The sequence below is a fragment of the Dasypus novemcinctus genome, chromosome 9 (assembly GCF_030445035.2).
Source record: "Dasypus novemcinctus isolate mDasNov1 chromosome 9, mDasNov1.1.hap2, whole genome shotgun sequence".
NCBI lineage: Eukaryota > Metazoa > Chordata > Mammalia > Cingulata > Dasypodidae > Dasypus > Dasypus novemcinctus.
In genome coordinates, this window is record NC_080681.1 from 125693076 (window position 1) to 125719249 (window position 26174).

General features: G+C 39.6%; 1 protein-coding gene and 1 pseudogene across 1 annotated transcript in view; both read right to left on the reverse strand.

Annotated features, from left to right (window-relative positions):
• Positions 1–682: 682 nt before the first annotated feature.
• Positions 683–26174, reverse strand: part of PER3 (period circadian regulator 3) — a 94795-nt gene continuing 69303 nt past the window's right edge. Inside the window, exons 17-22 of the mRNA XM_058304736.2 lie at positions 11882–12124; positions 10876–11561; positions 9070–9181; positions 5380–5563; positions 4265–4415; positions 683–3580 (exon numbers count right to left, since the gene is read on the reverse strand). Coding sequence (XP_058160719.1) covers positions 3497–3580; positions 4265–4415; positions 5380–5563; positions 9070–9181; positions 10876–11561; positions 11882–12124 — 1460 coding nt within the window. The 3' untranslated portion in view covers positions 683–3496. The remainder of the gene's footprint in view (positions 3581–4264; positions 4416–5379; positions 5564–9069; positions 9182–10875; positions 11562–11881; positions 12125–26174) is intronic.
• Positions 12199–16274, reverse strand: LOC139439596 (E3 ubiquitin-protein ligase KCMF1 pseudogene; annotated as a pseudogene).

Here is a 26174-nt window from a genome sequence, read left to right on the forward strand (position 1 = left end):
TCTTATGGAGTGCATAAGACATCTTCCACTTTTCCTTATTTAAGAAATCAAGAACAAATCTCTGAGGAAAAATGTTTTAAACTGGAAGAGCAGATGCATAATCTCAGAAGCAGCTTGGCTTCTGAGTATAGTGATGACATTACCATTGTGTATCTCTCAAGAGTCAAAATGAAACTAATACCAGTTCTCTGAAACAGGACGTTGGCACCACCAAATTTATGATAACAGAAAAAGCTTTAAGCCGGAATTCCATCACAGAAGAATTCTAAAATCCCTCATGTTCTTGAATGATCTAAGGTAACTATCCTTCTGGATGGGGGCTCTGGAATCAAATCATGAGACTCAAATCCCTACTCCCAGCATATACTAGCTCTGCGTCCTTGACCAGTCACCTATCTGTTTCCTTCTCTGTAAAATAAGGATAATGACAGTGTTTATTTCAGTGGGTGGTTGTGAGCACTGAATGAGAGAATTCATGTAAAGCACTTAGAACTACTCTGTATGTCACACTTAATAAATACTTAGCCATTCTTCTCTGTATTGTTTTTGTAACAGAAAGGTGTAAATGACTTAAAAGATGTAAAATTTTAAAAAGCCCTGTTGGCTTCAGCATCTTATTTGAAATTCTAGATTTTGATGCCACCATTTGTACAGATTTTGTGAAACACAGGTTCACCCTACAGAATTTGTAAGAATAATTTTAATTGAACTTTATAAATCTGCCAATAAAATTAGTAAGTATTAAAATATGTACAAATAATCAGGACTCAAATAAATTCCATACAATGCTAAAGTGAGGATTAAATAAGATAATGAATTTGAAAATGCCAAGTACTTAAGACACATTTAACAACGTGGACACAAAGTGCTGTTGAGAAAGTCTATATTAACTTCATAACAGGGTCTTTCAATGTATCATAATAAATATTTCTAAATGATATAAAAATACACATTTAGGGCAAAGATTTGCTGACACAGTGAAAGAAAATATCTCAAGTCTTACAGGGACAGTTTTTAAATTCTTTTTACTTAAAAAAGGTACCCAGTTAAAATATTAAAAAGTAAATTTACACAGTTAATTATAAACTCAGTTGAAACAAAATTTCAATTTGGATTAGATTTACCTTGTGAATTATAAAGGTTTCACTTAAATGTGAAACTAACATATTCAACACAGCATTCTATTTTTCATAATTCCTGACCCACTTACCCAAGAAAATACAAATGTTGGGTAACATTTATGTAAACACTGAAGCCTTATAATATACAGTTTTTAATATCAATTTCTATAGTCATTAATATAAAAAGTTAGTAAATGTTAACAAGAGAACTTAAAACTGGGTAAAGCCCCCCTGGGGGGCAGCGGCCATCCCTGCTGGACATCCCTGGCTCACCTCCAGCAGTAGGGACATTGGGGGACCTGATCTCTAAATGGACTAACTTACCTACTTATCAAAATATGAGAATTTATAAATGCTTTTGCAGATCCACCTATAATAAGCACCAGTTTCAAATCAAGTCTAGTATAACATACGCTTCATAAAACATGTACTAAGGCAAGAAATAAGCAAATTTAGGTAAAACAAATCTCCAGAAACAATGGAAAAGAAGGGATTATATTATTAGAAAACCAAGTTTAAAATATACATACATGATGCAGAATGAGCCTCTGATAGCTGCATATGTCCTTTTTGGTTTACACAAATGAAAATTTTTATTACCACAAGAACGTCACAATGATTATAGTGATGAACAATATCCAAGTTGTTTAATTTTTTAAAATTTGTTTTATCAAGGGCAAAAATACCACACAACTTGACCAATACCACAAGTACTTCAGGAATCATTAGACTCTCAAGACAGAGTAGACTATGAGAGTTCGCTCTCCATAACCCAATAGGTACCTCATTCATAATATGAGTCTAGTAATAAATTCCAAGAAATGTCAAAAGGTGGCATGTGAAAATGGTTCTGATACCTCAGGATAGAAGTTCCAACCAGTAAACTACTACTTTAGAAAAGAAAGCCGAGCTACCAAGGCAGGGTCCAGCGGTCACCATGGATAAATAGGCTGATTCTCCCAATCATTATCAGGGGTATTTACAAAAAGCTATAAAACTTCAAAGGAGAAAGAAGTGTTTTCCTAAAAAAAAAGGGGGAGGGGGGAGGAAAGAAAAAAGAAAAGTTAGTGTGTTGCATGTCACACAAAAGGTAAATGTAACCTTCATTTTCTTCTATTTTCTTTCTGTGGTTTTCAGGGGTGTGAATTTTATAAATTATTCTAAGTCTGAGAAGGAATCACTGACTTCTCTGAGGAGCACCAGGTAATGAGCTAATCTGTGAAGTAAACAATCACTTTCACTTCTGAAAAGACACCATAAGAAATGGCCGAGGAAGGACCGCCAGGCGGCAGGTGCGCAGGCCCCCGAGGCTGGGATGGCGGAGCCCGCGGGGGTTTCTCCCTGTAGGAGCCTTCTGCACCCACCCCTGCTCACAGGGCAAACAAAAGCAGTGTCAATCAGACCTCTAGCAGGGACTGGGGACCTACCTCTTTTTGGGTCAAGTGGTTGGAAAGAGTTAACTGTTAGTTTTGGTGAGACTGAACATTTAAACACAAAAGCACATAAAAACAATACTACTTTTTACATAACTCTTGAAACTTTTTACAACAATTATTTTACAAAAACATCAAAAAGGGAAAATACCACTGAGTGAGAAGCTCTTTCATTTTAACAATACACAGACAAAGCTTAAAAGGACAGTCCATTATAAGCTTTTCACCTTTTTAGCTTCTCACTTTTTAAAAGAAGACTCAATTTCAGTGGAAAGTGAAAAATCAAAAGGAAAGGAGTCTACAGCAATGAAGGTCAAAATTCAAAACCAGGTGCTTCCAGCTACACTAATGGGCACTATATTTTGGTAAATACTACAGTGCCCTGTACTGTGTAGTAAGAGAAAAGAACTCAACTGTCTTATCTCAGCTATGGCAGGAAAGCACCAAGCTGTACCAAGCCTTGCCAAATGTACTAAATTTGTTTACCATTATGAAAACTATGGCCTACAGGTGGAATTTCTTCAAGTTCTCTAACAGAGGAAAATGATGTCTGTTAACAAGAGAACAAAAAATAAATGAGGCTAAGGTTTGGACTCATTCTAGCTAAATTTTTAATTATAATTTACTTTGGGTGGCACCTGAAATAAAGTCTTGCAGTACACATGCCTCTTTGGAGGCCATCCAATTTCTTTAGGAAACAGCTATACTAGAAAAAGAGCTTACGTGACAGTTTTAATACATCAAGAACAAAGTAAAGTTTGAGAGTCTATATACAATGTCTGCTTCAGAAAAATGATGCCTATTAAGAAATCGAGAAGGAAAAACCTTAACCTTCACTAGTAACTTCATGGCCATTTAAGAGCCCAGGGTTAAGGAGATACAGAAAGAGGTCGAGCTGTCCCACATGTCTCTGAAGGGTGAGAAGGAGTATCTTCATGGCCATCAACTGCTGTCCACGGCTGGACCCTGTTCGCAGGATTGTGCAGAACCACCAACTGAACCTTTGTTCTTGCAAGTGACACAACCCTCCAGAAGAGAAAAGCAGCAGGCAGGTTATTTGATGGCAATGCCATCTGACAAGGCTTAAAATCAGCAAAAAACTGGTCAACCAACAGATTTCTCCTTCCCCAACTTAGCCAATTCACATCTGAAAACATTCATTATTGTTCATTAGGAAGTAAACAATAGCAATTGCTTAAGTACTTTCTATTGTTTTGGGGCTTATTCTTCCTTCCTTTCTACTAAAAAGCCAGAAAAATGACATTTTAAAAATGACACTTACAATGACCAGTCCAGAGTCAAGGTCCTACTTTTTGGCAAGACTGTAACTAGCCATTCCTAAATGGCAGGTATTATTCTTTCCTTTAAAAATGGAGGTTGTGCTGGGTGAGGATTTCAATGAGGGTTTTGCTTTTAAGCCTATTTTAATATTACACTTTTTGGAACTCCCAGCTTTACTCTCTAGTTATAATTTTAAACTTCACTCCTCATCTTCCCACCTCTTGATACACAGTATTTAATATCTGCCTACCTTCCTTTGTTATTTATCTGTAAAGTAGGGATGAGAACAGCTGAACCAAAGAGGTAACTGTGAGAAATAAAATTTTCAAGGGGATTGTGCAATGTATCTATCAAGTGCCTAGAAGAGAATCCAGCACAAAATACATACAAAATACACTGCTACATGGAAGCTATCATTATTACGCTTACCTGGATGTCTATTTCCTGAGGGATAGTCTGGCTTTGAATCCAAGAATGCACCTGGGCCAGCTCCTTCTTTTGTCCAAGAGAAAAATGGGGCTGCTGCCGCCTCATGCTCTTGAGCTTTTCTAGGTCTTCTTTTAGTACAACTTCTTTAACCCTGAAAACAAACAGAACCTTAATAGTCATGGGTAAAGAACACAGTGCTGAGTCATCTAAAAATAGCACTTCTTTTGGGTTTTTAAGACACTTTGAATCTCTGGTTAAAATGTGACAGATAGATTAAAAAATACTGTCAAGTTGGTAAATCTGGAGTTTTTTCCCTCATAGAAAATACATGTATAGTGTAAGTGAGGTATATAGAAGAAAGATTTCCCTCAGCTCTTCTCTTTTTTTTAGAGTGGGGGGAAAAAACCTAGAATCTAAAAAGACAAGTTCTTGACTTGTGTGCCATTTTGGAAAGCACTTTCTTTCTTTTCTTGTCCCATGACATATACCATCCAGTTCAGATCTTAAAAGATGTGGTGCACCACTATAAGCCCTTGATTTAAGAAATCGTATTTCGTTTAATTTCAAATCAATGAATTTTAATTTATTTTTATTTTTTTTAAAGATTTATTTTTTATTAATTTCTCTCCCCTTCCCGCTCCTCCCCACTGCTGTCTGCTCTCTTGTGTCCATTCACTGTGTGTTCTTCTGTGTTCGCTTGCATTATCGGTGGCACTGGGAATCTGTGTCTCTTTTCGTTATGTCATCTTGCTGCATCAGCTCTCCGTGTGTGCGGCACCACTCCTGGGCAGGCTGCACTTTTCTTGCGTGCACGGCGGCTCTCCTTGCGTGTGGGGCTCCCCTACATGGGGGGACACCCCTGCGTGGCATGGCACTCCTTGCATGTGGCAGCACTGCACATGGGCCAGCTCACCACATGGGCCAGGAGGCCCTGGGTTAGAACCCTGGACCTCCTATATGGTAGGCGGATGCTCTATCAGTTGAGCCACATCCACTTCTCATCAAATGAATGAATTTTAAAATATGGCTGATAAGGGTATGTATAAAATACTACACATCAATTTGCATTTTAAAAGGCTACCTCATATAAAAGTGGGTTTAAAGTGCCTTCTCACCTCTCAGGTACCTGATACGTCATGAGAATGCGCTCAGGCGTCTGCTCTACCATTCTCCAGATGGACTCTTCAGCTAAATTGGGAAAAGGTTCTTTTTCCTGTACATCCTGAGATTTCTGCTCATTCTGCGAAATTTCAGAGGAAGAATCACTGCTAGTAGAGTATATACTGCTGTCACTGCTTCCTATCAAAAAGTAAAAAACAGCAGCAGATTAGAAAATACCCAGTGTGCCAAACTGGCCTTCTTTCTCCCCCACCCTGGCAGCCACACCCCACCTGTGCCCACCAACCCTGCTCAGTCCCATTAGCTTCCTAAGATCTCTTTCTAGTCACTCGAGGCCATACCTTGATCCTCATCATCACCTGTAATCACTATATCTCCAAGATCTTGTCATCACTTGCAAACTTTTCAGTCTCACATTCTTGTTTGCTTATTTAAATGTCCCAGCTACAAAATTCTATCTCCCAGTCAGTGCCTTAGCTTTTCTTCAGCTCGCTCAGTGTTGAGCTTAGAGTTCAATGTTCTACCATTTGTTAACACTTTTGGGAAACCTTAGACTTCTTTTTCCCTCTGACTTTTCACAACTACCAAAATGCCACCCGATAAAGCCTACCTTGTACCTAAGCCAAATAGCCAGACACACTGGAGAAAGCCAAGCACAAGAGGGCACTGATCTCTACTGTGCTCCATCATCGCCAGCCTAAGAAGGGCCCTCCAAATGCCAGGCAGCCCTTCACTGGCTCTCTAGCCCGCGTGCTAGCCGACCCCAACAATCACCGCGCCCCACTTCTCCATGACCACCTCATCTCCTCCCTTCTATTTTATAAAGAAAAAAAAAAGAAGCCATTACAAAGGAAATTCATCATCTTCCTGCTACCAAACATACAAAATTACTGTCTACACGTCCCAGTCACCTGCCTCAGAACACACACCTACTCTGCAGCTGCTTTGGAGTCTCGGATTAGCAGAGCAGGCCTTTCCTATCTTGCATATGACATTGTCTTCTAGATCCTTCCCACTGACTTTTAAACAGTTTTTTTAAAAAGCAAACAAAAAAGCCTCTCTAAATTAAAAAAAGGTACGTATGTGGGTAACATAAATGATGATTTTCTTTGTTTAAAGAGTATCTTCAAAAGATAACTGTTTAAAGCAAAAATAATGAAAATGTATGGCAGGGCTTGTAACATATGCAGAACTAAAACATTAAGAGAAAAAATAGTCCAAAGGACAAGAAGAGACAAACAGAAGTACTGTTTTTTAACTTGTACTTTTAATTCACATTTTTCATTTTATGAAAGGGTAACCACATTTTTATATTTTTAGGATCTGATTATATTTCCTTTAAAAATTTATTTATTCATTTCACTTTAAAAAATACTTTCAAACTTACAGGACGGTTACAAAATAATACAACCCCATACAAGAACTCCAACATACCCCCAACTGCCCAGATAGCCAGATCCACCAACTTAACATTCTGCCACACTTGCCGTATCATTCTATCTATCCCTCTATCTACTCATTTATCCATTTGCCAATCCATTTTCCAAACACTTGAGAGTAGGTTCTACACATCATGCTCCTTGAACACTTAATACTGCCATATGCATTTCCTAAGGACAAGGATTTTCATTTATGTAGCTACTTTAAATGCAGTTTTCAAGTTCAAGAAATCTAATATTGATATATAGCTCACATGATCATGTATTGCATTTAATTGTCATTGTCTCTGTAGTTGCTCTATTTTTTTTTTAAACTGTGGAAATGTATATATACAACATAAACTTTCCGATATCAACCACTCCCAATCATCCCATTCAACAGGATTAATCATATTCGCCATGTTGCAGTTCCCTCGCTACCTTCTATTACTAAACCTTTCCCATCTCCCCAAACAGAAACCCTCTACCCATTATGCATTAACTTCCCATTACCCCTCTCCCCTCCATGGCACCCTGTTTCTACATTCTGTCTCTATGAACTGGCATATTCTCTAACATTTTTTTTGGAATTACCATGCAGCTTAAATTTAACATCCTAAATCTGTAACCATCTCATTTACTTTGATTCCCAGTTAGCTTCAATGGTATACACAAACTATGTTCCTAAACCCCTACATCCCCCCACCTTTTTGCAGTTCTTGTCGCAAATTACATGTTAGACATCTGGACTGAAAAACCACTGACTTATCATTACAGTTTATGCAATTTGCCTTTTGGATCCCGTAGGGAGTAAAAAGTGGAGTTAGAAACAAAAAGTGCAATAGTACTGGCCTTTATACTTACCCATGTCAACTCTCACTGGAGCTCTTTATTTCTTCATGTGGCTTCACTCTACTGTCCTTTCCTTTCAACCTGCAGGGCTCTCTTTAGCATCTCTTATAGGGCTGGTCTAGTAGTGACAAACTCTCCCAGTTTCTTGTGTGTGTGTGTGTGTGTGTGTGTGTGTGTGTAAATATAGAAACGTCTTAATCTCTCATTTTTGAAAGAGATTTCTGCTGAATATAGAATTCTGTTTGGCAAATTTTTGCCTTCTGTGTTTTAAATATGTCATCCAACTCCACTCTTGCCTCAATGGTTTCCAGTGAGAAAGGGGCACTTAATCTTGTTAAGGCTCACTTGTACAACATGTTGCTTCTCTCTTGCAGCTCTCAGAATTCTCTATTGTTGCCATTCAACAGTTTGATTATTAACATGGTGCACTGTGGGTCTATTTGGATTTATCCTGTTTGGAGTTTGGTGAGCAACTTGGAGGTGTATCTTCATGTCTTTTGTTAAATTTGGGAAATTTTTTGCCATTATTTCTTTGAATAGTCCTTCTGTCCCTTTCTCTCTTTCTTTTCCCTTTCCCAACCCCCCAATGTGTATACTGCTATGCCTGATGGAGGCCCCCAGGTTAGTTGGCTCTGTGCACTTTTCTTCATTCTTCTTTCGGTGCCTCAGAGTGATGTCAATAGTCTTTATCTCTCATTTCTCTAATTCTTTCCTCTACCAGCTCCAATTTCCTGTTGAACCCACCTAAGGAATTTTAAATTTCTGTTACTGTGCTCTGTTATTGGCTCTTTTTCATAATTTCCATCTCTCTAATAGCATTCTCTTTGTGTTCACTTATCCTTTTCCTGATTTCCTTTAGTTCTTTGTCCCTGTTTTCCCTTAGATTTTTTTTCACATATTTAAGATCTTTTTTAAAAAATCTTTGTGTCTGATAGGTCTCAGATCTGGTTCTCCTCATTGACAGTGAACCTTTTCCTGGGCTATTTCTTTGTGTGTTTTGTAATCTTTTGTTGAACCTGGACATTTTGATATTTTAGTGCATTATCACTGGAATTTAGACTCTTGAGGCATCAGTCTGTAAGCGTCTTAAAGAACCTTCTGGAATGATGGAAATGTTCTATATTGGGATTGTGGTGGTAGTCACATCAGTATACATTTGTAAGAACTCTTGTTTTGTAGAGCTAGAGTTGGTGAATCTTACTGTATGTAGTTATATCAATATACATTTGTAGGAACTCTTGTTTTGTAGAACCAAAGTTGGTGAATCATACTGTATATAAATTATATCCCAATAAAGTTTATGAAAAGAAAAAAAGAAAAAAAAATACTTCTATATCAGTGTCCAACCCATATAGCCCATTTTATAGTGTTTCCCTGGCCACAGAGTTTGATGAATTAGTTACATTGATGCACTACCTGATGCTGCAGAACCCGTTCTGAATGGAGAATCCTTGTGAAGTAGCACAGAGGACAGTTCACTGGCAGTAGAATGGTTGCCCTTATTCCCACCGTTGCCTGTAATATATTGCTAGAAAGTAAGGGCACAAGTAAAGACACTTAATTTTAGTACCTCAGACATCAGATTACAAAGTAACTTGGCAGATCTAAAACTCCATGTTAATCAGAATAAAAATGTATATATAGGGGGAGTGAATGTTGCTCAGTGGTTGAGCTCCTGTTTCCCATGAACTAGTTCCTGGGTTCAATCCTTGGTACTTCCCAAAAAATGCATATATACAACTGAGAAGTTTAAAAAAAAGTCCAGCCCGAACCCAGGAATATTGTCTAGGTCCCTCTTTATATAATATTAAAGGTATTACTGCTTCCTGAGTACCTACTACATAAGGCACCACACAAATGTGTGGTTTAATTTATCATTCATTCAACAATTACATATTGAGTATTTTCAATGTTCTAAGCACTGTTCCAAACATGAAATATAAGTACCAACAAGACAAAGTTTCAGCTATCCTGGGGCTTATATTGCAGTGGGGAAAAGAACTATACAAAGATTACTTCTTTTATCCCCAGAATAATATATGAAGTATTAATAGTCTGAATTTTCAAATAAGGAAACAAAAGGCAAAGGAAGGTTAAACCGTTTGTCTAAGCCAACCCAACTAACAAGTGACAGAGCTGGGATTTGAGCCCAGGTCTTATTCCAAGTTTTTCTCACTGTAACTCACTACCTCACATTCAATTTTCAGCAAGTGCAATAATACCAGGCTTTCAAAACTGACCACATTTTTTGATATGGACCATCAGATTTTGACAGTCTGTTATATCTTGAGGGGAAGATTGAAGAAAAGTTTTATGTACATATTCACACTCTTCTTGTATTCTATAACTAAATATAGAAAATTCGTATTTCAGTTTAACCTGGTAAGTTTGCAAATGTCTTTCAGGTAAAGGGATGAAAAGTTAAAGGGAAGTCAGGAGAGGATGTGTATCAAGCAGCTGAGCACCTGCTTCCCACATGGAAGGCCCCAGGCTCTGTCCCAGGTGCCTTCTAAAAAGAAAAAACAACAAGCAAACAATCGAAAAAACCAACTCAGGGGAGCCGATGTGGCTCATTGGTTGAGCGCTGCCTTCCCACACACAGAGTCCCGGGTTCAATCCCTGGCCTCACAAAAAAAAAAAAAAAAAAAAAAAAAAAAAGTTTAAGGAAGGTGACCAAAAATATTTATTTTTGGTGATGCCATGTATAACAGTGAAACTATAAACTGTCTGTGCCACTGATTAGTAATCCCAAAAGGTGGCCTGTACCCCCTCCTTATACACCTGCTGCTCTACAACTATGCTTGAAAAGGAAAACCTCCAAATCCACATCTAATTAACATGGCTTGTTCCTGTTTTCCCAGACCAGACTCATTTCTAAGTCAGCAGATAACATGGGATAGGCAATGAACATATCAGTAAGTTTAATACCTGGGTATTCCATTTTCAAGGAAAATAAAAACCCAGTTCACACAGAAAATATTAAAGGTAGCATTTGGAAAAACCTAAGAAATGAGGACATGACATAGTTCATCCCTGCTTTCTAAACGCAGGAAGGTTAGCTCCACCCCAAGTTCCTAGAAGCCAGAGCTACCGCACTGCTCAGACGGCTAGGATGCGCCCTGCTGAGATGCAGCCATGCTCAGTCCAGGCGAGAGCCCTAGTGCTAACAAGAGGACCCACATTCTCTTTCCCATGCGTGTGCTCAAAGCTTGCGTCACTTACATACTCAGTTTCTGGACAAATATCCCTTTTCAGCTGATCTGAAGATTCAGAAGATCTGGGCATTTCTTCCTGAAGTAAGTTTAGCTGCAGTGGCGAGCTGCAGCTTGACTCAGTACAAGGGTGTTCTTCACTTTGTGCCTCCCATTTTTCCTCCACGCCCTGCGGGCTGACTGAGGAGGGTGGCTCCAGGTTTGGAGTCTCTGATGACACTGAGGGTGGCATCTCGGAAGAGCCTGTTGCTCCCAAGAATGGACACGGAGAGAATGATAACAGAGGATAGGGAGGGGCTTCGTGCAGGAAAATGGTCACAAAAGGGTTCACGTAAGGAGAAGGAAAAGCTGGGAGAGACTGCAAGCTGCTGGGGAGAGGTGGTGCGGGCGGACGTTCCAGGGCAGCTACCAAGGCTGTGTATTCGCTCTCCAGAGAGGCCATGGCTGGGAGCGGGAAAGCTGGCACTGGGCAAGGGGCCTGGCTGGGGACCATCACTGCAGATGGTAGTGTCAGGCCAGAGGCGTGCAGAGAGGCCCTGGAGGGGCTCCGGGACAGTGCTTTCTGAACCACTTCTCTGGAGTGAGAACGAACAGTATCGTGAGAGCTACTGCTGTCTGATGGCACCGGCAGTTTCTTACGTTTGTGCTTCCCTTTCTTGCAACCAGCTGATCTGCTCTGCTTGGAAGGAGAATTTCCTAGAAGGATAATGATGGAGGTATATTATGGAAAATTAAATCCACCAAACATAAGGATGCCACTATGAACAGACTGCAAAGGGATACACACTTTACGCATAGGAACACGTAGACTGTAGCAGGGCAAACCGTGGCTCTAAAAGATGAGCAAGGTTCTGGGTGTGGAGTTAGAGTTACTGCCATGGAAGAAACTATTTCAGCATTTTTCAGTTACTTACAAGCAAAACTTCTATTCTTTACTCCTGATTTCCCAGTACTTACATATGGTTTGAAAAATTAAAAGCTAAGTAAATAAATGGAATACATTAAAAAAAAATTACCTTGAATATACGAATATTTAGCTTTGCTTCTGCTTTCTTGCTGAAGATAGGAGCTGAAGGGTGATGACAAGATCTTTTCTCGGAATTTATCAACATAATTCCTTTCCTCCTTCTGTGTGTGGGCTGATAAAACAGCTTTTGTGAGCCCCACTTGCTTAAATTCCTCAGAGGCCAGCGATGCCATCTGGGTGCTGAGGGCCCAGGGCTCACACGTTAGGGTAGTGTCCTCAGCTGTGGTCAGTTCTGGGAAGTGAAAGAGACATATTTAATTCTAATTCAATCAATTATTTATATTATCACTAGTTTAACTGCCCTTCAATTAATTTTTGCAAAAATTATTACAAAATTGGAATATAAAAAAATTCATCAGCCTACCATGTAAATGTTTTTAAGGTAAACCATCCAAGCAGTTGTTATTCATTATAATTAACAATCACCCAACAAACCCAAGACAGTTGTCCACTTTCAGTGGCAAATAAAGCACAGGACAGTATCTGCAAATTGGGATATCATTAAAGAGGAGGTGGTGGAGGCTCATTTACTTTATTACTGTCTTTTGAATTTAGGGTTTCTAAAGCAATATCTAAAGGCATCGTATCTACACAGGCCATAGCACCAAAACCTGCCATCTCCTGTTCATCCTCACCTGAGGACAAGCTCTCTTCATGCACTCAAGTTGGACAAACAGCTGCAGTCTGCGCCCTTGCTTCCCATGGACTGGCACTCTGTTTCAGACATTTTAGGATCATTCAACCTTATTTAAAGAAACTGAATTCTGGGAAGTCTGTTGACTGCTTTCTATATTAGCTGTGATGGTTGTAGCTGTGGATTGTGTGATTGCAGTGGTGACCCTGCTTGTGTTAGTAGGCCGGGTACACTGTGTGCAGTCTCCACGTGCTGCTGTGCTACCTGGGCATGCTGCACTTCTCGCTGCAGCTGCATCTGCAGTTACTCTGAGAAATGAAGGGCCCAAAGACAGAAGCTGCCCTCCTGCAGAACGTCTTACTTCTGATAACTGAGACAAAAGCTCAGCTGCAGGATCCATAGCTTCCCTACAGCTTGGAGAGCATGAACTCTGAGAAAAAGGAAGTCCACCAGTAGAACCGCTAGTAGAGTGCGGTTCTGATCTATGAGTACGAGTACCTCCTAATCCCTGGCCAGGGTAAAACATTCTGTGTACCCGTCAAACACCACTCGAGTCATCTAAATCTCTAGGGCTCTGTGTTCAAGAGTAAGACAAGCTGCAAAGTCATCCGTGACAAGATTAGCATCACCTCCAGGTAACACTGTACAGGTTGGACAGATTACTCCTATTGATGTTTCTGTGTGTTCAAAAGTAACATGTTCTTGAAGAGATGTCTCCATATAGCCCATTTTTTCCACAACAGGGACAAGTAAAAGATTGTGGCTGCTCTACAGAAAAAGCTTTCCTGCCGTAGTATAAATCAAAATCTACCCATGTCAATATACACTGCTTTGGTAGTCAGTTGCACCACTTTCATGACAAGATGTACAAAGATCATAACTGTAGCAAATTAAACACTTATATCTGCGACCTTGAAATTTCCCTTCTAAACAGGCACCATAGCTGAAATCTTCATGTCAGGACACCTTAGTTCAGATGGGGGGTGACATGGTCCCTCCTGGGCTCTGGCTGCAGTACCCCGCATGGGGTCTAGGCACTACCACACAGGCTGACGACAACTCCTATCGATTCTCGGGTTTGGCCGTGGTGGTAGGAGGCGGTGTGGGGTGGAAATGGGGCCAGGATGGGCTGGGGCTGAGCTCCTCCAGAAGGAGCTCCACAACACCCACTTCACAGGTGCCTGCAGTGACACAGTCAAATCCTGCTCCTCCCCTCCCCCAGGTCTCCTACCTCCTCCCCTGACTTCTGGCCACTGCCTTCTACCATATACATTTTAAAGTTTTCTGCCTTTCTTTATACTCCTTTTACACATGTGTACACCTGACAGTTATAATAATTAGTGCGTATATATTTTTATCTAGCTTTTATCATAAACATTTTTCCCATCTTTGAATTCTTCAAAACTTTCTTTTTAACCTTTTAATTGTTTGAACAGGTGATCCAGTCACGTTTCAAATATCAACAAGTACTTAAAAGTATTTAGAGATATTTCAGTCAACCAAGATGGCAAAATAAGATGCTCTCGGGTGTTGTCCCATAGAATCCTTGAACAACTAGTGAAAACTTGGCAGAGCTGTTGGTCTCAAAACTCCGGAAAGCAGTTCAAGGGTCGTAGGGACCGGGCAAATGCACAATCAAGACAACTCAGCCTAAACTACGGCAGGAGCAGCTCACGGTGCCCTGCTGCCCCTTCCCCACCCCTCCCAGTCTATGCTCCCACTGTGGGTCCCTGACCCTGTCCAAAGGGAGCAGCGTGACCCTTATGTACACACTGGGTCTTACGTCAGCTCCAGTCTCTGCCCTTGAAACCTCAAAGACTGAGTCAGGAAACTTGTCTCTGTGGCCCTCCAGAATCTGTCCTGGAGGCGGAAGAGCAGCTGCAGTATGAGATACAGGAAGGCTGAAGCTGCTTGGAGCAAAGGACGGCCTGCAATAAGTTTCAACAGAGCACCCAGGAGGGGAGGGAATATCTACTAGTACAAAGGAGTTTGTTTCTGTTCACTCCCAGCACTTAAAGAAATTTCTGTCACATCACTAGGTGGATATAAACGTAAGGAACAGACAGCTCATGGACTAAATCTGAATTAACACTTTAAAATAATTAAATGTACAGTGCGCAACAAAAGATTCTAAGTCAAACAAAGGAACAGATAAAGATCCAGCCACCACCAATGTGGAGGACCAGACATTGGACATACTCGACAGATATGTTAAAAAAATGATCCTCAATATGCTCGGAGAGATTTTATTTTATTTTTTGAAATTTTAACATTTATGCAAAACAACTTTTGACAGAATTATGAAATATGTTGCCAAGGTTCACCTCCAGGCTGTTTACACAGGCACTGGTTTGGTCAAATGGTCAAATGGCAGCAGCCTCAAGGTTCATACTGAATGAAAATGGTACAGGTATATGTCAATCCATATAAAAATAGAGATACACACAGATGGCACAAAGATCTGGGCAACTGGAATCACCAGAGCAAACACATGTATCTGAGGCACTTATTTTTTCCATGGTCAGGCACAGGGAAACCAGGAGAAATAAAAAAGTTAAGAAGAAAACAATGAATGAACAACACAAGAATCTCTCAAGAGACTCTCAACTGGAACCAGATTTTTAAATATTGGAGTTGAAGACCACGGTGATTGAAATGAAAAATTCTCTAGAGGGTTTTCAGAGCAGACTAGAGCTGCCGAAGGATCAGTGATCTTGAAAACATGACAACTGAACTGATGCAGGTTGAGCACCAGAGAGAAAAAAGAATAAGAAAAAGTGAATAAAGCCTAGGAGAACACCATCAAGTGTACCAATGTGTGCATTAGGGGAGTCCCAGGAAGAAAAGAAAAAGAGAAAGGGCAGAAGGACTAGTCAAAGAAACAATGGCAGAAAACTTCCCAAATTCAGCGAGCTGTTAATATGCACATTCAAGAAGCCCAATGAAACCCAAACAGGATAAACTCAGGGAGAACCAGGACCAGACACAGTAATCAAACTGTCCAATGCCAAGGGCAAGGAGAGCATTCTGAAAGCTGCAAGAGAAAAGCAACAAGTTATGTCCAAGGGAATCCCAATAAGATGTGCTGATTTCTTTTCAGAAACCATCCAGGCAAAAGGCAGTGGAATAAAATCTTTAAAGTTCTGAAAGAAAACAACTGCCAACCAAGAATTTTATATATGGTCAGACTTTCTTTCAAAAATGAGAAAAAGATTAAGGCATTCCCAGATAAACAAAAGCTAAGGGAGTTAATTATCACTCTACTGGCCCTAAAAGCAATGATAAAAGTGTAGCAGTTTGATATTATTTATGAATTCTAAAAAGAAATATAGATTATGTTTGTAAACTGGTCAGTTCCTCTGGCATGGTAATCCTTTGACTGACTTAGATTCAGCTGAGATGTCTGATTAAATTATGTTAAGATTAGGGCTCTGATCCAATCAAGTTATAGAGTGTGACTCAGGGTCAAGTCCCAGCCCCCTTGAGAATAAAACAGACTCACATGGAAGTAAATATGTAGAGAACAACACAGAGGAAAAGAGACAGCTCATTAGATAAAGCAGAGGCTCTGGGAAGAGAGATAAACCTGATAGTCTAGAGCTGACCTTGTCAAGAGACCTGAGTAGCTGAGCCTCCCTGGGGGAGAGAGAAGAGCGTTATCCCAGCCTACAGCTGAGACTGGAAAAAGGTGATGACAGAGCCTTAAGAGGAAGAGGAAGTCTGAACCCTTGCAGATACTGCCCGCCATCTTGCTCCAACACATGGCCAATGACTTTGGGTGAGAAAGTACCTTTTATGGTACCATGAGTTGAACACTTTAGGGACTTCTGACTGTAAGCTTCTACTCTAAATAAATACCCTTTATAAAAGCCAACAGAGTTCTGGTACTTTGCATCAGTACCCCTGTAAAGGAAAGAGATCTTCAGACTGAAAGAAAAGGACACTAAAAAGTGGATCAAAGAGGCATAAATAAATATGCCTAATAAAGGTAACCATATGGGTAATTATAAATGCCAGTACTATTAAAAATTGTATTTTTTTGGTAAGTAACTCCACTTTTTACTTATTACAAGTTCTAAAGTGCAAACAAATAAAAAGTAACAATAAATCTATGATTTTGGGTATACAATGCATAAAGGTATAATCCGTAAGATGTACAAAAAAAGGTGGGGGACAGAGGGATTTTGGAAAAGTGTTGTGTATGCTACTGAAATTAAGTTGGTATCAAATAAAATGTGATTGTTACAGATATAGGATGTTAAATTTTAGCCCCATGGTAACCAAAGGAAAATATATGAAAAATATATACAGAAAGAAATGAGAAGGGACTCAAAATGGTACAATAGAAAAAATCAATAAGCATGAAAGTAGATGTTAATGGATGAAATGAGGGTAAAAAAAGTATGACTTAAAAGACCAAATAGGAAAATCCAGAAGAAAGTGTAAATGGAATAAAGTTTCCAGTCAAAAGGCAGAGATTGGCAGAATGGATAAAAAAGCACGACCCAATTATGTGTTATTTACAAGAGACTCACCTTAAATTCAAAGACCTAAGTAGGCTGAAAGTAAAAGAATAGAAAAAAATATGCTATGCAAGTAGTAATCAAAAAAGATTTGGTGGGATGGATGGGTTGAGCTCGAGTGGGTTGAGCACCTGCTTCCCAAATGAGAGGTCCCAGGTCCAGTTCCTGGTGCCTCCTGAAAAAACAAAAACAAAAACAACAACAAGTAAAATAAAGGGAAAAACCAACTCAGGGAAGCCAATGTGGCTCAGTGGTTGAGCGTGAGCTTCCCACACATAAGATCCCAGGTTCAATGCCCGGCCCCTGGTACATCAAAAAAAAAAAAAAAAAAAAGAGTTGGGGTATCTATACTACTATCCTAATATCAGTTAAAACTCTTTTGGCCAAAACTTGTTAAAAGAGTCAAAGAAGAGACTTCCGGCAAGATGGTGGCTGAGTGAGCTTGCCTTGCCGTCTCTCCTGGGAAGAGGCAGCTGGGCACCGCTGGAGGTTCTCCGGGACCAGGCTTTTTCAGGATTTTTTCAGGGCAGGAAGTGTCTGGACATCGATTTGGTGGGAAGGTCCTACAGGAAATACCTCACATTTGCTAGGTTTCCTCACCCTCCACTGCCTCATTTCTCTGTGAATAGATTTAGCCTATCTACACTATCCCCTTTCCCCTACAACTTGATATCTTTCACCATCTGCTATCTCTCCTATATTCCATCTCCCTTTCTTTGATCCACAAAGTGTCTAACTCTTAATTTCTAATACCTTTGTTTAGTTTTCCATCTGGTATTCGTCCCTGAAACTATTACCTTTCTTTTCTCTTTCCCTCTCTCACGAAAACAATAGCCTCTTAGTACGTACCACATTCCTCCCATATTCAGTCGTCTACCTCATTATAGGTACTTTCCTACTACTATAACTCTACACAGTTTACATGATCTAACCTCCATCCTCCCAGAACTCATATTGTTGCTTTGTAAACATATATCACCAATACTACTTCACACTTTTTCCTTCCTTACACAATTGACTTTCCCCAGCACTAATACTTTCCTTTAAAGTGAGCTTAACTAGCAATAAGAAATTGGAATAAGAAGAACAAAGTGACAAAGAGAAGATATAACACTTACGCAAAAACAACAGCTAATTAATCTCCAAGACTAGACAAAGAAGCTAAGGAACTGATTAAACCCGTCAAGAAAAAATGTTGACAAGACAGCAACAAAAATCTACAAACCAAACCAGTAATCAGGAAAACATGGCTGAATCCAATCAACAAACTGAAAATCAGGAAGGGGGGCAGGACTTCGCACAAGCAATGAAAGATCTCAGAACATTTATCACCGACAAATTTGATGAAGTAATGAAAGAGGTTAACAGCGTGAAGACAACACTCGGAGGGGAAATTGCAGACATGCGCAAAAAAATAACAGATATGATGGAAATGAACACCACAATTCAAGAAATCAAAAATACACTTGCAGCAAATATCAGCAGACTAGAAGAGGCAGAGCAGAGAATTAGTGATGTGGAAGACAGTGCATTGGAAATCAAACAGATAGTAGAAGTGGTCAATAAAAAGGTAGAAAAAATCCAGATAGGACTTAGGGACGTGAATGATAACGCAAAACGCTCAAACATACGTATTATAGGCATTCCAGAAGGAGAAGACAAGGGAAAGGGGTCAGAAGGAGTGTTGCAGGAAATAATGAATGAAAACTTCCCAAATCTACTGAAAGAGACAGATGTACATATCCAAGAAGCACAGCGCACTCCACTGGTCATAAACCCCAACAGGCCCACCCCAAGACATATACTTGTCAAATTATCCAATGCTCAAGACAAAGAAAAAATTCTAAAAGCAGCAAGAGAAAAGAAAACCATCACATACAAGGGAAACTCCATAAGATTAAGTGCTGATTTCTCATCTGAAACGATGGAGGCAAGAAGGCAGTGGTATGATATAGTCAAGGTACTAAAGGAAAAAAATTTCCAACCAAGAATACTCTATCCAGCTAAACTAGCATTCAAAAATGATGGAGAGTTCAAAATATTCACAGATAAACAGAAACTGAAAGAGTATATCAACAAGAAACCTCCCCTTCAAGAAATTCTTAAGGGAATTCTGCAGGAAGAAAGGAAAAAACAGGACAGTCAGAGATGGAGGAGAGTGTAAAAGCAACAAGAAAGACAAAAATAGAAGGGGAAAATAAAATAATACAAACAAAATATAACAAACACAAATCCAACCAAAATATGGCTACCATAAATAACTCTCTAAACGTAATAACACTGAATGTCAATGGATTAAACTCACCTATCAAAAGATTCAGACTGGGACACTGGATAAGGAAATACGACCCATCTATATGCTGCCTACAAGAGACACATCTTAGACCCAGAGACTCATGGAGGTTGAAAGTGAATGGCTGGAAAACAATCATACAAGCAAACAACAACCAAAAAAAGGCAGGAGTAGCTATATTAATATCAGACAAAATAGACTTTAAATGCGAAACAATTGTGAGAGACAAAGAAGGATACTATATTTTAGTGAAAGGGACAATTTGTCAAGAAGATCGAACAATCATAAATATTTATGCTCCTAACAAGGGCGCCTCTAAATATGTGAGGCAAACGCTGGAAAAACTAAGTGAAAGAATAGATGCATCTACAATTATAGTGGGGGATTTTAATACACCACTATCAACTCTGGACAGAACATCTCAAAAGAGAATCACTAAAGAAACAAAACATTTGAACAGTATATTAGAAGAGCTGGATCTAATAGACATATATAGATCATTACACCCAAACACAGCAGGATATACATTCTTCTCAAGCGCACATGGAACATTCTCCAAGATTGACCATATGCTAGGCCACAAAGAAAGGCTTAATGAATTCAGAAAGATCGAAATCATACAAAACAATATCTCTGACCACAGTGGAGTCAAGCTGGAAATTTGCAAGGGACAGAGACCCAGACTTCACACGACAATTTGGAAATTAAACAGCACACTCTTAGAAAAACAGTGGGTCAAAGAGGAAATCTCAAAAGAAATCAATGACTACCTTGAAACAAATGATAATGATAACACAGCATACCAAAATTTATGGGATGCAGCAAAAGCGGTACTGAGAGGGAAATTTATAGCCATAAATTCATATATCAAAAAAGAAGAAAGAGCAGAAATTGAAGAATTAACTGCACATTTGAAGGAATTAGAAAAACAACAACAAAGTAACCCAACAGGAAGAAGAAGGAAGGAAATAACAAAGATAAGAGCAGAACTAAATGAAATAGAAAATAAGAAAGCACTTGAAAAAATAAACAAGACCAAGAGCTGGTTTTTTGAGAAGATCAACAAAACTGACAAACCTTTAGCGAGACTAACAAAGAAAAAAAGAGAAAAGATGCAAATACACAAAATAAGAAATGAGAAAGGTGAAATCACCACTGACCCCACAGAAATAAAGACTATCATAAGAGGATACTTTGAAAAACTATATTCCAACAAAAATGACAATTTAGAGGAAATGGACAAATTCCTAGAAATACATAAGCAGCCCATACTGACAAAAGAAGAAATTGATGATCTTAACAAACCAATCACAAGCAAAGAGATAGAATCAGTCATTAAAAATCTCCCAACTAAGAAGAGCCCAGGGCCAGACGGCTTCACAGGTGAATTCTACAAAACATTCCGGAAAGAACTAACACCAATCCTGTTGAAACTATTCCAAAAAATCGAAACAGAAGGAACACTGCCTAATTCCTTCTATGATGCCAACATTACCCTAGTACCAAAGCCAAACAAAGACACCACAAGAAAGGAAAATTACAGACCAATTTCTCTAATGAACCTAGACGCAAAAATACTTAACAAAATACTTGCTAATCGTATTCAACAACACATTAAACAAATTATACACCATGACCAAGTGGGATTTATTCCAGGTATGCAAGGATGGTTCAACATAAGAAAATCAATCAATGTAATACACCATATAAACAGATTGAGAGAAAAAAACCACATGATTATATCTATAGATGCAGAAAAGGCATTTGACAAAATACAGCACCCCTTCCTGATAAAAACACTCCAAAAGATCGGAATACAAGGAAACTTTTTGAACACGATAAAGAGTATATATGAAAAACCTAAAGCCAACATTGTTTACAATGGCGAAATCCTGAAATCCTTCCCTCTAAAATCAGGAACAAGACAAGGATGCCCATTGTCTCCGCTCCTATTTAACATTGTCTTGGAAGTACTGGCTCGAGCACTGAGACAAGAACCAGATATAAAAGGCATTCAAATTGGAAGGGAAGAAGTCAAAATTTCATTATTTGCAGATGACATGATCCTATATATAGAAAACCCTGAGAGATCTACAACAAAGCTCCTAGAACTCAGAAATGAGTTTAGCAAAGTCGCAGGTTATAAGATCAATGCGCAAAAATCAGTAGCATTTCTATACACCAATAATGAGCAAGATCAGGAGGAAATCAAGAAACAAATACCATTCACAATAGTAAATAAAAAAATCAAATACTTAGGAATAAATTTAACTAAAGATGTAAAAAACTTATACATCGAGAACTATACAAGATTGTTCAAGGAAATCAAAGAAGACCTAAATAAATGGAAGAATATTCCCTGTTCATGGATAGGAAGACTGAATATTATTAAGATGTCTATCCTACCAAAACTGATCTACACATTCAACGCAATCCCAATAAAAATCAACACAGCCTTCTTTAAGGAACTAGAAAAACTAACTATGAAATTTATTTGGAATAAAAAGAGGCCCCGAATAGCCAAAGACATATTGAAAAAGAAAAACGAAATAGGAGGAATCACACTTCCTGACTTCAAAACATACTACAAAGCTACAGTAGTGAAAACAGCATGGTACTGGCATAAGGAGAGACACACAGACCAATGGAATCGAATTGAAAGTTCAGATATAGAACCTCATGTATATAGCCATATAATATTCGATAAAGCCACCAAACCCTCTCAACTGGGAGAGAATGGCCTATTCAACAAATGGTGCCTGGAGAACTGGATAGCTATATGTAGAAGAATGAAAGAGGATTACCATCTCACACCTTATACAAAGATCAACTCAAGATGGATCAAAGACCTAAATATAAGAGCCAAGACCATAAAGACCTTGGAAAGCAGTGTAGGGAAACATCTACAGGACCTTGTAATAGGAAATGGCTTCATGAATATCACACCAAAAGCACGAGCAGCAAAAGAACAAATAGATAAATGGGACTACCTCAAAATTAAAGCCTTCTGCACCTCAAAGGAGTTTGTCAAGAAAGTAAAAAGGGAACCCACACAATGGGAGAAAATATTTGGCAACCATATATCTGATAAGAGACTTATAACTTGCATATATAAAGAACTCATATATCTTGAAAACAAAAAGATAAACAACCTATTTAAAAAATGGGAAAAAGATTTAAACAGACACTTCTCCAAAGAAGAAATACAAATGTCTAAAAAGCACATGAAAAAATGCTCCAAATCCCTAGCTATCAGGGAAATGCAAATCAAAACTACAATGAGATACCATCTTACTCCCATAAGATTGGCAGCCATGAAAAAAACAGTAGAATACAAATGCTGGAGAGGATGTGAAGAAAGGGGAACACTCATCCATTGCTGGTGGGAATGCAGAAGGATCCAACCATTCTGGAGGACAGTTTGGCAGTTTCTCAAAAAATTATCCATAGATTTGCCATATGACCCAGCAATACCACTGCTGGGTATATACCCATCAGATCTGAAAACAAGGACACAAACCGATATATGTACACCAATGTTCATAGCAGCATTGTTCACCATCGCCAAAAGTTGGAATCAATCCAAAAGTCCATCAACAGATGAGTGGATCAATAAAATGTGGTATATACACACAATGGAATACTACTCAGCTGTAAGAACCAATACACTACAATCGCACGTGATAACATGGATGAACCTTGAGAATCTTATGTTGAGTGAAGCAACCCAGGCATTGAAGGACAAATACTATATGACCTCAATGATATGAAATAAGTTAACTGCCTCAGAGAGCTAGAGTCTGGAAAAGTGGCTTACTGGAAATCGGGGGGTGGAGGAAGGATTTGAGTTAATGTCTGTAGGGGTGGAATCTGTGATGAGCTGGGGGTAAGTATGAGCACAAAGAAGGGACAAAATGGGGGCAAGGGGTTACCTTCGGGTGGGGTTTTCTGGGTTTGAGGGGGGCTGGGGATGGGAAGAGGGGAAATATGGTCCAAGAAATAGGTGGGAGGGAGGGGCAACATACAAACATGGGAGAGTGCCAGAAGTTCATTGAGAACTAAATGTTGAGTAAAACGTATCAAAGTATAAGTAGGAGGGTTACCTGGTTAGGACGCTCAGGGGGTATGGTCTGATGCGGGAGGACTCCGGAGGGAATAGCTGAAGGCTCATTTTGCCAAGGTGGGTTCTACCATTGGGTGGGGTGGACCCATATCCTGGGGAAGACTAATGCCGTCGAATAGAGAGAACTGTATCTCTCGTGAGAAAGGACGGCTCCCAGGGCATTAGATTGGCAGGCGTTGTGGGCCCTAAGGGGAGGGGAAAATGGACGTGCAATGGATGGAACAAAGGTAAATAAGGGGGCAAAAGAGGAGTTATGTGAGAGTACACGAGGATGAATATAAAACAGCTAATATTACACCAAAAACATATAGGGGATGACAGACTAATAATGAAAACCGTAAGACAAAACAAAACATAGGATAACTAAAAAATTTAGAAAACTGTACAACCTAAAGTATGGACCACATAGTAAGCACAAATGTTACCTTGTTTGAAAACTATAGTTTCGGAATCTGTACATCAGTTTCAGGAAATATGATATGAATAAGTTAAAAGATTATTGCTGTGGAAGGGAAAAGGTTTTATGGTGGATCTGGGGAAATACTGTATATTGTATATATGAATTTTGGTGATCTAAGACTCTTCTGAAGCTGACATTATGTTGGGATTCACTTTACGGGAAGTTTTGGATCACAGAGTGGTTCAACAATGGCAGCGGAGGAATACTGATATGGGATGTTATTGACAGGATATATATGGTTGACAGGGAGTTATACAGGGCATATGCCCAGGGTATATGGTAATATCTATATATACTCATAGTGGAAACAATTAAAAACAACAGCTGGGGGGGTACTGGGCTCCTGGCCGGGGGGTCACTGTTGTGGGCCCTGGGAGAGCAGCGGCAATCCTCCAGGTGCAACGGCAAGAACCAGGAAGGAAGGAGGGCCCAACAGTGGGCTCTTGATACTAATGGCTACACTTTTGAGCCTATGCACCTGCAATAAGAACAAGGCCTAGAGTAGCATTGTGCCTGGGGGTTTCCTCCTGACAGCCTTCATGTTACTCAAATGTGGCCACTCTCACAGCCAAACTCAGCGTGTAGATGTGATGCATTCCCCCCAGCGTGGGACACGACACCCGGGGATGAGCCTCCCTGGCACCGAGGGATCACTACCACATACCAGCTGAAGAAGCAACTAGAAAATGACCTTGAATTAAAGATTCAATGCGGAACAGCAGAATATACCTATCTACATATAATAACATGACTTCGGGAAGCGGTTTGACCTAATGTAAGGGGGAAATGGAAAAGAGAAATGAGATTATAAGGCTGTGAGTCTCTAAAAAAGAGTCTGGAGGTTGTCAGAAGAAATACCCCTATGTACAACTGAACAGAGTCTAAGAGACAGATAAGGTAGATACAACCCCAGGTATTGGTTCTTTTGAGGGATAAAGAGACCCACGGGTTCTATGGTCATGGCAGAAGGGGTTCACTGCCATGACAGATGGCCCTTCTTTGGAGCTGGTGTTTCTGCGTGATGGAAATGGACTCAGAGGGGATCTCTTTTCACAAGACTTGAATGCTACTTTATTGGAATTGTAGTTGGTGCTGGGTTTAAGATATATGTAGGGGATTTGAATCTCTGGACTGATAATATGACACCCAGGCCCAGAGCCTCAACAGACTTCAGCTCCTACACTTTGACTTATTGGACTTACTCCACTCAGCTAACATGGAGTTGAAGAAGGTCAACCACCACTACATGGAGCTAACATGGAGTTGAAGAAGGTCAACCACCACTACATGGAGCCTAGAGTGTCTACAACTAGAAGCGGGAAGAGTGCATCCAGTACCCATGTGGAATCTAAGCCCTCACTTGACATAGGTGTGCAATGGACACAACCAATCCAATGTCCACAGAGAAAATGTGGAATGGGTGTGGGAAGGGTAGCCATGGGGGCTGCTGGGTGTGGGGAACGGGAGGAAGAGATGAGATGTGGAGGCGTTTTCGGGACGTGGAGTTGTCCTGGATAGTGCTTCACGGACAATTACGGGACACTGTAGATCCCCCCAGGGCCCACTGGATGGAACGTGAGAGAGTCTGGGTTATGATGTGGACCATTGACTATGGGGTGCAGTGATGTTCAGAGATGAACTTACCAGGTGCAATGGATGTATCACGATGATGGGAGAGAGTGTTGCTGTGGGGGGAGTGGGGGGCGGGGGCGGTGGGGTTGAATGGGACCTCATATATTTTTTTTAATGTAATTAAAAAATAATAATAATAATAAATAAATATTAAAAAAAAAAAAGAGTCAAAGAAGGTCATTATATACTGACAAAGGGGTTAATTCAACAAGAAGCCACAACAATGATAAAATATATATCTTCTTAATATCAGGGCCTGAAAATATTTGAAGCAAACATTGACAGGTTTGAAGGGAGAAATACAGCTCTAAATTAATGTTAAGAGATTTTAATATACAGCTTTCAATAATGGCTAGAACATCTAGACAAAATATCAATAAGACCACTTGAATGATACTATAAACCAACTAGATCTAAAAAGCACATAGAGAACACTTCATTGAACAGCAGCAGAATATAGTCTTCTCTAGTGCACATGGATCACTCTTCAAGGTAGATACGTTAGATAACAAAACAAATCTCAATAAATTAAAAAATACTACTATCATACAATGTCTTTTTTCTGACCACACTGGAATGAAGCTAGAAATCAATAACAGAGGGAGAACTGGAAAATT